The sequence below is a fragment of the Vipera berus genome, assembly GCF_964194415.1.
Source record: "Vipera berus genome assembly, chromosome: 6".
NCBI classification, from domain to species: domain Eukaryota; kingdom Metazoa; phylum Chordata; class Lepidosauria; order Squamata; family Viperidae; genus Vipera; species Vipera berus.
In genome coordinates this window covers 7,550,687-7,563,437 of record NC_138208.1, presented here as the reverse complement: position 1 = coordinate 7,563,437, position 12,751 = coordinate 7,550,687, and the positions used below count along the sequence as shown (strand labels likewise).

The following is a 12,751-nucleotide window of genomic DNA, read 5'->3' as shown; positions in this document are numbered from 1 at the left end:
AGCCACCCCATTGCATTCCTCTGTCCTACTCGCTTCTCTTGCCGGCGCTTTTGTGCATCCTGGATTTGTCCCAGCTGTGCTTCATCACATCATCATCCAACTCAGACTCCCAGCACAGCTGTGTCTCAGCCTGAGGGCGAGTAGAGGGGCCAGGCTCCTCGTCTGACTGTAAGTCTTGGAGCTCCTCAGAGCCTTCCTCTGACTCTAATGTCACTCCAGGCCCCTTCTCCTCCTCATCTGATTTCTCAGACTCAGCTGCCAGATCCACTGGCTGGGAAGGAATCACATTTATTAAGGCTGTATGTTCCCAGGCAGAATTCTACTCATGTCTGAATAATGATCATTATTATTCCTGATAATTTCATTTGTGGGCACCTAGTTTTTCTTTTTTTTTTTTTTTTTTTTTATAATTTTTTTAAATTTTTTATTAAATTTATTATTTAAAAACATTGGACACAGTACCAGCGAGCTGACAAACCTTTTTGTCTACAATGTTTAAATATATATATATACATGTATATATGTACATCAAAAATACACTTAAATACACTTAGATTACAAATCGGTGAAATACCACAATATTTAAAACAGTGAGCTAGTCTGTAAAACCTAATAGAGACCTTTCTTTTTATCCATCCAAAGATACAATTTGTTCCAAATTCTATAATAGTCTGATTGATCTTTATTCTTTAATTCCAAAGTTAATTTGTCCATTTCAGCGCAATCCCAAATTTTCCTAATAACCTCTTTTTCTCCTGGGATCTCATTCTTTTTCCATTTTTGCGCAAATGATATTCTAGCTGCTGTGATAATATGGATCGTTAAGTATAGCACATCTTTAGGATATTTCTCTTTCGTGATTCCCAACAAGAAAAGTTCTGGACTAAACTCCAGATCTTGTTTCAATATTTCTTTCAGCCAAATCCAAATCATTCTCCAAAATTTTTGTGTTTTACTGCAAGACCACCACGTGTGGAAGTATGTGCCTATCTCTTCAGAACACTTCCAACATTTGGGAGATGCTGTTGTGTACATTTTTGCTAAGCGGGCTGGGGGAAGATGCCATCGGTAAAACATTTTAAATAAATTTTCTTTATACGATGAGGCCAGTGTTATCCTTTTATTCCTATCCCAAATTGTTTGCCAAGTATCTAGGTCGATGTTATGTCCTAAATTGTTAGCCCAGGTCAACATGGGGTCTTTCACTTGCTCTTCAAACAGCTTATATCCCAAAAGTAATTTATAAAAATTCCTTATTTGTTTAGAGTCCGGTCCCAATAATATTTTGTCCAATGCTGTTTCAGAGGTATATATCCCCCATTCATTTTTATCCTTCCTAAATCTCGATTGGATTTGTAAGTAGGCCCACCAATCGAGTTTTATACCTTGTAATTCTAGTTCATTCCTAAGTTTCAAATCCCCCTCCTCATTCAGAATATCCTTGTATGAGATTATGTTACCCAAATCAAACAGATTTGGGTAAACTATCGCTTCAAGGGTGGATAGCCAGACCGGTATTTTGGTGTAATTGTGAGATCTAATTTTTTTCCAAGTATTAAGTAGCGCTTGCCTGATCCGGTGTCTTTGAAAATGCGAGAAAAGACCTTGTTTCTCCGTCCATAGGAAAGCATGCCAGCCATATTGCAAATCGTGACCCTCTAAAGTTAATAGTCTTCTATTTCTCAAGATTACCCATTCTCTAATCCAGCTCAGGGCCGCGGCGTGGTAATATAATTCCCAGTCTGGCAATCCAAAACCCCCATTTTCCTTCGTGTCTTGTAAATATTTCAATTTAATTCTTGGTTTTTTCCCCTGCCAAATAAAATTTAGTGATAATTTATCCAAATTTCGAAAAAATTTAGAGTCGAGTTGAATTGGGATATTCTGAAACAGAAACAGGATTTTAGGCAGAATATTCATCTTAATGACAGCGATTCTTCCCAATAATGAGAGTTTTAGGTTTCCCCATCTTTCCAGATCACCTTTTATTTGGTTCACTACATTATCATAATTATCCTTTTTGAGTGAAGTGCATCTAGCCGTAATGTTAATCCCTAGATATTTTATTTTCTTGACTATTTCTATATCCATGATTTCGGCCAGATTACCTTTTTGTTTATTGGTCATATTTTTAACAATCATCTTGGTCTTATTTCTATTTATTCGCAGTCCGGCAACCTCACCATATTTAGATAATTCTTCCAATAGCTTTGGTCCCGTCTGACATGGATCCTCCATAATAAAAACCAGATCGTCCGCGAAAGCTTGCAATTTAAAGGTTTCCTTTTTAATGGTTAATCCTTTTATCTTTGGGTCGTTTCTTATAGTTCTCGTTAATACTTCAAGAGTCAATATAAACAGCAATGGTGATAAGGGGCAGCCTTGCCGTGTTCCCTTTTGAATTTGAAACTTGCTAGATGCTTCCCCATTAATAATTATTTTTGCTTCCTGATTGTCATAAATTGCCCTAATTATATTTATAAATTTTTCACCCATATTCATAAAGCTAAGCTGTTGGCACAAAAAAGACCATTTAACATTGTCAAATGCCTTTTGGGCGTCTAAGAAAAGTAATGCCATCTGTTGTTCGCTATGTAATTCATAGTACTCCAATGTATCTAATATTATTCTAATGTTGTGCTTAGTGTGTCTCTTAGCGAGAAAACCATTTTGATCTGCGTGTATGAAATCATTCAGAAATCGTTTCAATCGTTCCGCTATAATTGATGTAAATATCTTGTAGTCCGAGTTAAGAAGTGATATGGGTCTGTAATTTTGGATTAATGTATGGTCTGTGTTATCTTTCGGAATAAGGGTTATGTTTGCCTCTAGCCAAGATTTAGGTGTCCTTGCGCCTTCTAATACTGCGTTAAATACCTCCACTAGGGGTTGAGCTAGGATATTTTGTAATTCTTTATAAATTTCTGATGGAAGACCGTCGGGTCCCGATGCTTTATTATTCTTTTGTGCATTAATAGCTTTTATCACCTCAGATAGTCGAATTTCCTCGTTTAACATATTTCTGGTATCTTCTGTGACCTTAGGTAGTTTGGCTCTTTGAAAATATTCCTCCATTTTCTCCACACTTGCCTGACTATCTTCTTTGTATAAACGTTCGTAAAATTCCTGGGCTATAATTTTTTTTTTTTCCTCCTGGTGGAATATTCTCCCTTCCTCATCTCGTAGTTCGTGAATCCAGTTTTTCCCCTTTTGTTTTCCCAATTTATATGCGAGCCACCGGCCCGGTTTATTTGCATTTTCAAAAAAATTTTGTTTCGTGTTTCTCAATTGTTGTGCTAATTTCTCTTTGTCTAGAATGTTAAGTTTGTGTTTAATCAGATCCATAGATTGCTTGATATTCTCTTTTTGTGGATCTTGTTGGAGTGTAACTTCTAAGCTCTTATATTCCTCTTCTAATCTTTCCCGTTGTTGTCTTTTCCCCTTATTTTTATATACCATATATGCCCTCGCTACCCCTCTCATCATTGCCTTAGCTGTATCCCAATTGTTTTGTACTGAGGTGTCTATAGCTTTATTTTCCTTAAAGAAAAAACTTAGTTCTCTCTCCATCTTAGATTTGAATTCGTCTTCTTTTAAAATTGCTCTTTGAAGCGTCCATCTGGGTATTTTTTTGGAACCTTTCCAGATAAGTTTAATAGGATTGTGATCTGCCCAAGTACCTGTCGCTATATGTACCTCGTCTATTTCTGAACTAATTTCTTTCGTCATCCATACCATGTCTATTCTAGACCATGAGTTATGTCGGTTGGAGTAATATGTATATTGTCTAGCCTTACGATTTCTTTCCCTCCAGACATCTTGGATATTTAGTTCCTCAGCCAAGTTAAGAAAAGATCTCGGTAGAGTTCTTCTCTTCTTTTTCCTAAGCGTCTTTCCCATATAATCCAAATTTATATCTAGGATAGCATTAAAATCTCCTATTAAACAAATCTCCTCATAATCAATGCTACATATCTTATTGTGAAGTGTTTTGAAAAATTGTTCTTGGTTATGGTTTGGGGCATATATCTCTACCATCATGACCTTCCTGTGATTTATTATAACCTCGACTATCAGTATTCTACCCTCTTTATCGTTATAAATTTGTTTTGCAGTCAATTTTGGGTTTACATATAGTGCCACTCCTCTCTTTTTCTTGTGTCGGTCTAAGGAAACGAATAGGTTCCCTATTCTTGGTTGTACTAACAAATATTTTTGTTGTTCCTTTATATGGACTTCTTGTATTGCCACGATATCCAATTGTTGGTGAATAAGCCTATTAAAAAATTTCCGCCTTTTCACTGGCGAATTCAATCCATTAATATTCACAGACATAATACTACACTCACCTCCCTTCATCTTACTTATTTCTGGTTTTTGTGGATCTCGTGATTCGGGGCTCTCTCTCTTCCTTGTCTCTAGTTCCATGTTTCTCTGTTAACTCACCGGATTTGTTCCTTCTATCCTCTGTAGCTAAGATCTTCCCATCCATTGCCACACGTATTGTATCTCTTTCTCTTACCTCCCTTCCATCTTGATCTTCTAAATCTACTTCCTCTTGGCTATGGAAGTGGCGTTTGTAAAAATCTTCTGCCTTCTCTATCGTGTCCAGTCTATGCCTTCTATCCTGCCACGTAACTAGAATACCCTCTGGAGTTAGCCATCTAAAGTTTACATTTTCTCTTATTAGTTTGGATGTTAAGAATTGATAGCCGCGTCTCAGATCCCTCATCCTTTTAGGTATCTGTTTAAGGATGGTGATTGGTTGGCCCCGAAATTCTAATGGTTCCTCTCTAGATCTATGCAGAAGCTCATCCCGAATTGATTTTTTAACTAACCTTACATGTACTTCTTTTGGGAGGTTGTGCCTTCTCGCATAATTAGTTTGGACCCTGTATGTTTCATCAATTTCCGCCAGCATTTGCCAGAAATGCTGGCACCTAGTTTTTCTCATTGCATCATATAGCCCACCTAAATCTTAGTAAACCTTTCAGTAACAACCTCCTTTTTTGCTTAGTATTTGAATACAGATGTGGGTGGAATGATGTCTTTCAGGAGTTAATCTGAACAGGGGAAAATGAGGCAAAAGTGCAACTTGCCTTGAAATGCAAACTAAGGGGGATAAGTGATTGATTCCTAATACACCAGGGTCATCTCAGGTATCAGGGCCATTGACAAAGAGGCATATCATAATGGCAAGTCAACTCTTGTCTTCTTCTTTTGAATGCACAGGAAGCATCAATGAAGATGGGATTATGGTCAGCAAGGCTGTGAAGATCACCGTGAATGGGAAACTTCTAAAGCCAGCAGGTGGGAAAGAATGGGACTCTCCTTCCACACAGAAACAGAACTCATTATGGAAGATAGCAGTTCAATATCCATAAGACAAAGCCAGTGCTCAGAGTCATCTAAGGGGGATGAGGGTTAAATTCTGGAAACCACGAATTCCAAGGATGGTGTAAGACAAGAATGGCATTTCCAGATAGATAGATGTCGATAGATACGTAGAAGATAGATAATAGACAGACAGGCAGACAGATGATGGATGGACAAAAGATAGCTAGCTAGCTAGCTAGATAGATAGATAGATAGATAGATAGATAGATAGATAGATAGATAGATAGATAGATATAGAGGATAATATAGATCAGGGGTGTCAAACTCAATTTCATTGAGGGCCGCATCAGCATTGTGGTTGCCCTTGGGGGGCCAGGTGGGTATGGCCAGGGTGGGCATGGCCTACTGGGTGGGTGTGGCTAGAGTGCATATGGCCTACTGGGTGGGCGTGGCCAGCTCTACATCGTTCGCATCAAGGGTGCCTATGGGAGCCTGGGCAGGAGTGGGACAGATCTGAGGGTCTCTGGCAGAAGGAGGGTCTCTGGGCCAAGGCCAAGGCAGTGGGGGCCGTTCCCTCACTCTTTCCAGGATGGCTTTGCGGGCCGCATGAAACCACTTCGCAGGCCGGATCCGGCCCTCGGGCCTTGTGTTTGACATGTCTGATATAGATGATAGATGGATGGATGGATAAATATAGATAGATAGATAGATAGATAGATAGATAGATAGATAGATAGATAGATAGATAGAGGATAAATATAGATGATGGATGGATGGATGGATGGATGGATGGATGGATAAATATAGATGATAGATAGATAGATAGATAGATAGATAGATAGATAGATAGATAGATAGATAGATAGATAGGTAGGTAGGTAGATAGGTGGATGGATAAATATAGATGATAGATAATGGATAGGTAGATAGATAGATAGATAGATAGATAGATAGATAGATAGATAGATAGATAGATAGATAGATAGATAGATACATAATGGATAAATATATATGATAGATAGATATAGATTAGAGGATAGATAGATAGATAGATAGATAGATAGATAGATAGATAGATAGATAGATAGATATAGATAGATAGATAGAGGATAAATATAGATGATGGATGGATGGATGGATGGATGGATGGATGGATGGATGGATGGATAAATATAGATGATAGATAGATAGATAGATAGATAGATAGATAGATAGATAGATAGATAGGTAGGTAGGTAGATAGGTGGATGGATAAATATAGATGATAGATAATGGATAGATAGATAGATAGATAGATAGATAGATAGATAGATAGATAGATAGATAGATAGATAGATAGATACATAATGGATAAATATATATGATAGATAGATATAGATTAGAGGATAGATAGATAGATAGATAGATAGATAGATAGATAGATAGATAGATAGATAGATAGATAGATAGATAGATAGATAGATAGATAATTTTTCAATGTTGATATTTTTATTTTCTCATGCTACATGTATTTCTTGCCAGTTGTTGGAGTAAAAATCAATCTGAGCAGCTGGATGACAAGTTTTGCCGCACTCACCACTAAAGATCAGGTGAGTTTCATAGGCTTCACCTTCAGTTTTTCCAGAGCTTCTTTTCGCAGTCTTAGGAGCTCTATAAAACATTAAAATTACTGAATCAAAGCCTGTATAACTCCCAGCCTGCTGATGTTCCATAAAGCTTGAAGATCTCGTTCTTCTTCTAGGCCATGAGGTGAGAAAGAAGAGGTCTCTTGTTTGCTGGGTCTTTGTTATTTTTGTTTTCTATTTGTATATTTTGTATATTTCACCTGGATCCCATCCTATGCAGTTCCTCAATCCTTGGCTTGGCCATCTTTCCAATTGCCAACATTTGTTCAAACATCAAGCAGAAGACTTTTTTTTCCCCCAGATGTCCACATTTTGTCCATTGTGCAGATTAAGGCTTTTTTCAGGATAACTGAAGAGAAGAAGGTTGTGCTGTCCACTATAAAAGCATCAAAATAAGAATTCATGGGTTTCTTGATCCAGCATCTGCTTAATCTTGGGAGAATTTCTCCCAGCTTGGATAATAATGCCATGCATATTGTGTCTTGGTTGTTTTCGAAAGAGGAGTGGTTTCATGAACGCACTTGTGCTTACATTTTTCAGTGTAAAAGTGGAATTGAACTTTGCGGGTGCGAAAAGGACAGCCAGGTAAGAGAAGGAATAGATGCTTCCTTTGCCAAATAAACTCACTGTTAACAACTTCGTCTGTTTTAAGAGTTGAGAACTGGACAGTTATATGATGTAGTTTTGGATTCTCAAAGCAGCTGTGTCAACGTTAAGCATTAACATGATTGCAGGATGCAATCTGGGTCAGTCATTGGGTGTTGATGACTGGGTATTACATCATTAATACGATATTCAACACCTCAATCAACATCTAAAAAGCACAATAGGCAACTATTTAAATACCACAAACAAAATAGCCCAAAGCACATATTCCAGCAGAGAGAATTTCCCTCAGGCTGGTCTCCAGCACATCCCAAAGCTCGGAAGACAAAATCGCTAGTCCAGGTGACCAACCCAGATTGGATCCTGCAACATTATCCTGGGACATGTTAATCTGTGATTAACATTATGTTAATCTTGCTAGCAGGGCTTTTTTTCTCATAGAACGCTCAGAACGGAGTTCCGGCACCTTTTTTGAATGGAACCTTGTAGGGTAGGCAAGGCGGGTTGTATGACACGTGTGAGTTCCGGCACCTTTTTCTTTTACAAAAAAAGCACTGCTTGCTAGCATTAAGATCTGTGGTTCGAGCAAACACATTGCAGATCAAATATGCGGGCAGGTTTATGTTCCCCAAAATAAAAAGAAACATAAATGTCCATTGGGCAACTTTTATACCTAATAATAGTAACTCTCAGGATTATAACTGACAGTATTTTAAGATTATCTAACCTGTGAATAAGATCTTTCATTATCATTTTTTTCTGTTTAGACAGGTAGTCCTTGACTTAACAGGGGTTCATTTTAGTGACTGTTCAAAGTAACAATGGCACTAAAAAAACCCCTGACTTATGGCTGTTTTTCACACAACCGATACGGTATTCCCAAGATCACGTGATCAAAATTCAGACGCTTGGCAACTGACTCATATTTACGACGGTTGCCATGTCCTGGGGGATTATGCGATCCCCTTTTGCGACCTTCTGACAAGCAAAGACAATGGGAAAAGCCAGATTCACGTATGACTAACTTAAGAGCTGCAGTGATTGAGTTAATGACCGTGGCAAGAAAGGTGGTAAAATGGGGCTAAACTCACTTAACAAGCGTCTCACTTAGCAATGGAAATTTTGGGCCTCAGTTGTGGTTGTAAGTTGGGGACTACCTGTATTCAGCTAGACCAGGGGTAGGCTCTTTTATGACTCATGGACTTCAACTCCCAGAATTCCTGAGCCAGCCAGGCTGAGGGAAAAGAGAGAGGTTTCCAAGCTGAGCCATGGCTGGCTGAGGAATTCTGGGAGTTGAAGTCCATGAGTCATAAAAGAGCCAAGGTTGCCTACCCCTGGCCTAGGCCTAGGCCGCTTTATGACTTGTGGACTTCAACTCCCAGAATTCCTGAGCCAGCCACACTGAGGGGAAAGGGAGAGGTTTCCAAGCTGAACCATGGCTGGCTCAGGAATTCTGGGAGTTGAAGTCCATGAGTCATAAAACAGCCAAGGTTGCCTACCCCTGGCCTAGGCCTAGGCCGCTTTATGACTTGTGGACTTCAACTCCCAGAATTCCTGAGCCAGCCACGCTGAGGGGAAAGGGAGAGGTTTCCAAGCTGAGCCATGGTTGGCTCAGGAATTCTGGGAGTTGAAGTCCACGAGTCATAAAGGAGCCAAGGTTGCCTACCCCTGAATTCGATAAATCTCAATAATTACTCAGTTACATTCTGTGGTGCTTCTTTCTCCTAGCATATCGATTGTGTCATTCTTGACGATGGAGGATTTCTTTTGATGACCAACCAAGAAAACTATTTTCCAGAGGTAGGTGTTTGAATTAAACGTGACGCTGAATACCTTATTAATTAAGCAGTGTCTTTTTAGGAAATACGTCTGGTAGTTACTTGACCTCTGCTTGAAGACTGACCTTTGGGTAAAACTTTTCGTTTTGCATTAGATTGGAAAGTTCTTTGGGGAGATCGATCCGGGCCTCATGCGAAATCTCATTAATATGTCCTTGTATGCCTTCAACAAGTCTTATGACTATCAGTCTGTTTGCGATCCAGAGGATGAACCAAGACAAGGAGCAGGTCTCCGCTCCATCAACGTGGTCAGTACACATTGCAGTTTTCCATCCAGTTTTGATTCATATCGCTTCGGATTTATTATGACTGCTAACCAAGGCCAGGGTCAAATCTAAAATGATAAAACACCAAGGGAAGTAAGAAATAAAGTAAAATATCTATGCGTAGAGCACAGAAAGGCTGCGAGGAGCCGTGGTGGCGCAGTGGTTAGAATGCAGAATTGCAGGCTGACTCTGCCTACTGCCAGAAGTTTGATCCTGACCAGGTCAAGGTTGACTCAGCCTTCCATTCTTCTGAGGTTGGTAAAATGAGGATCCAGATTGTTGGGGGCAACAGGCTGACTCTGTAAGCCACTTACTGTAGAGAAGACCATAAGGGACTGCGAAGCGGTATCTAAGTCTAAGTGCTATTGCTATTGAAATTTATTTTTTTAAAAAATTTTAATTCCATTTATATCCCACCCTTCTCCGAAGACTCAGGGCGGCTTACAAGCTTAGCAGTAGCCTTCATTCTATGTATATGCCTGCTTATTAGGGCTTTCACACACACCCCAAGCGGCATTATTACAAAGTCAGCTTAATTGCCCCCAACAATCTGGGTCCTCATGAATTGAATTGAATTGAATTTGAATTGAATTGAATTGAATTGAATTGAATTTATTAAATTTATATGCCGCCCTTCTCCCTAAGGACTCAGGGTGGCTATTGCTAGTAAGTGAAGTCTTGTTGTTGTTGTTGTTAGCTGCAAAGTCGTGTCCAACCCATTGTGACCCCATGGACAACATTCCTCCAGGCCTTCCTGTCCTCTACCATCTTCTGGAGTCCATTTAAGCTCATGCCTACTGCTTCAGTGACTCCATCCAGCCACCTCATTCTCTGTCGTCCCCTTCTTCTATTGCCCTCAATCTTTCCCAGCATTAGGCTCTTCTCCAGTGAGTCCTTCCTCCTCATTAGGTGGCCAAAGTATTTGAGTTTTAGCTTCAGGATCTGGCCTTCTAAAGAGCAGTCAGGGTTGATCTCCTCTAGGACTGACCAGTTTGATCGCCTTGCAGTCCAAGGGACTCGCAGGAGTCTTCTCCAGCACCATTGAATGCTCTACAGATGAACTATTTGGAGCACTTGTACCATGCACTGCATGGCACAGATAACATTCAGAGATAAGGCTAATAGTAATCTTAGGTATTCTCACTAAACAGCCCTTGACAAAAGAAGGTATTCCCACAGAGAAAGGAAGAATGCTATATATACTGTAGATTAATTATTTTTTTAAAATGGCAGGAGGTAGAACAACCAGCCTTAGAAATGATGATGAAGATCTTGCAGTGATGAATAGTTTCTGCTTTTAATGATCAACCTTCAATAAGTTAAGAAATATATTACATGCTTGCATTTGGTAAAGCAGTTATAAAGACCTTGGACATTATATTCAAAGGACACGATGTGTCTATATACCTACAAAGATCAGAACTGTGCAAGCTTGTGTTAAATGTTTATGGAGATTCTCAGTCATCCAAAGGTGCTTTTTCCAAAAGGCAAATGGGCTTTCTTGATGTTTTCTTTGAAAACATTTGACTTCTCATCCAAGAAGCTTCTTCAGTTCATTTCAAAGTCCAGTTGTCTTTTGGAAAAAGCACCTTTGGGACACCAACTAGTTCTATTTTTTCAATATACAACTGTTGATTCCTAGGGACCACATAGTTAGATTTTTCTCTGAGACATTCTATCCCTAAACTATCCCTGATCCTCCAGCACTTCCCACGGTGCGGTAAAGGCCCCACAGTATTAGTATGTCAAGAAAAACCTTATAAAACATAACCTCCCAGCAACAGTGAGGCAACAGCGAGATTCCATAAAACAAATAAGTTATTCAATATCTGGAAGTTGGAGGGAGAGAACCCATATAGTTTAGAGATTCTTCTAAGATTATGCTCTTTGCTTCTTCTTTTCCAGCCTACAATAGCAGATATTTTACATCTTGGATGGTGGGCCTCTGCAGCTGCCTGGTAGGTTAAGCGATTTGCAAATAGGATTATTACACATTTGAACATCATGAGGGTCTTGATCAAACTCGGTGAGCATGAAGAATTAGTTCCCACCGATATGCCAAGTGTGTGCAGACTGCGATCACATGACTTTGGCCATCAAAATTTCAAAAATCAGGTCGTAGATAGCTCTGGGGAGACCCGACGAAAGTTTGAACAGTCGCTAAGGAGCACCTGTAGTTTGACTTCAATACAGGTCATCCTCAACTTACAATAGCTTGTTTAATGACCATTCAAAGTTACAACGGCACTGAAAAAAACTGACTTATGACCGTTTTTCACACTTACGACCTTTGAAGCATCCCCCTGGTCACATGATCAAAATTCAAATGCTTGGCAACCGATTCATATTTATGACGGTTGCAGTGTCCCAGGGTCACATGATGGACATCAGAACTTCAGAACCAGGCTGAAAGTTCCTTCTTGGGGGGGGGGGGTTCTGTCATAACTTTGAATGGCCACTAAGGGACTAGTCATAAGTTGATAGCTACCTGTATATAAAACATGGAATTGGGGGGTCCTTAGTGCTGTCTGAGCTTGCTTGTTCTCTTGCAGACGTTTCATTACCCAACTAGGGAATGTCATCAGTGCTAGTCCATGGAATTAGCAGCACAGGAAATGTAAGACTTCTTCATTGCTACGTTTGCTGTGATGGATTCTGATGTAGTTATTCTATCTCTGTGTTGTTATTTGTTGATCTAGGTCTATTTTGCAGCAGCTTGTCTGGGGGCTGACCTTCCCACGTTTCCTTGGAGCAGGTAAGTGAAGAAACTGGGGGGGTGAGGATGCGTCCAACGACAGCTTCACGTAGAGACGACCATGTTGTTTCTTTCCCAGTGGAAGTGGAAGAAGAGGATTTCAGTGGGATCCCGTCCAAGCAGAGTTGTATCACGGTCCAAACACAATATTTCTTTGGGAGTGATGAGAAATCCTTCAATGGCATTCTGGATTGTATCAACTGTTCTAGGTAGGTGTCACTTCGAAACTCTTTTAACACATTCCCCCACCACACACACCTTAATAATGTTTAAAATATAAAGAAGCAAACATAACAGGTGCATAAATATTGCTTTGCAACCTTT

The 12,751-nt window shown here is 39.6% G+C and overlaps 1 protein-coding gene across 3 annotated transcripts in view; it reads left to right on the top strand.

Moving 5' to 3' along the window:
• Positions 1-12,751, top strand: part of CACNA2D1 (calcium voltage-gated channel auxiliary subunit alpha2delta 1) — a 358,403-nt gene that overhangs the window by 329,570 nt on the left and 16,082 nt on the right. For all 3 annotated transcript variants that reach the window (XM_081330401.1, XM_081330402.1, XM_081330400.1), the window contains 8 exons: positions 5,233-5,310; positions 6,859-6,926; positions 7,503-7,547; positions 9,297-9,368; positions 9,502-9,654; positions 11,578-11,630; positions 12,372-12,427; positions 12,507-12,636. In XM_081330401.1, coding sequence (XP_081186527.1) covers positions 5,233-5,310; positions 6,859-6,926; positions 7,503-7,547; positions 9,297-9,368; positions 9,502-9,654; positions 11,578-11,630; positions 12,372-12,427; positions 12,507-12,636 — 655 coding nt within the window. The remainder of the gene's footprint in view (positions 1-5,232; positions 5,311-6,858; positions 6,927-7,502; positions 7,548-9,296; positions 9,369-9,501; positions 9,655-11,577; positions 11,631-12,371; positions 12,428-12,506; positions 12,637-12,751) is intronic.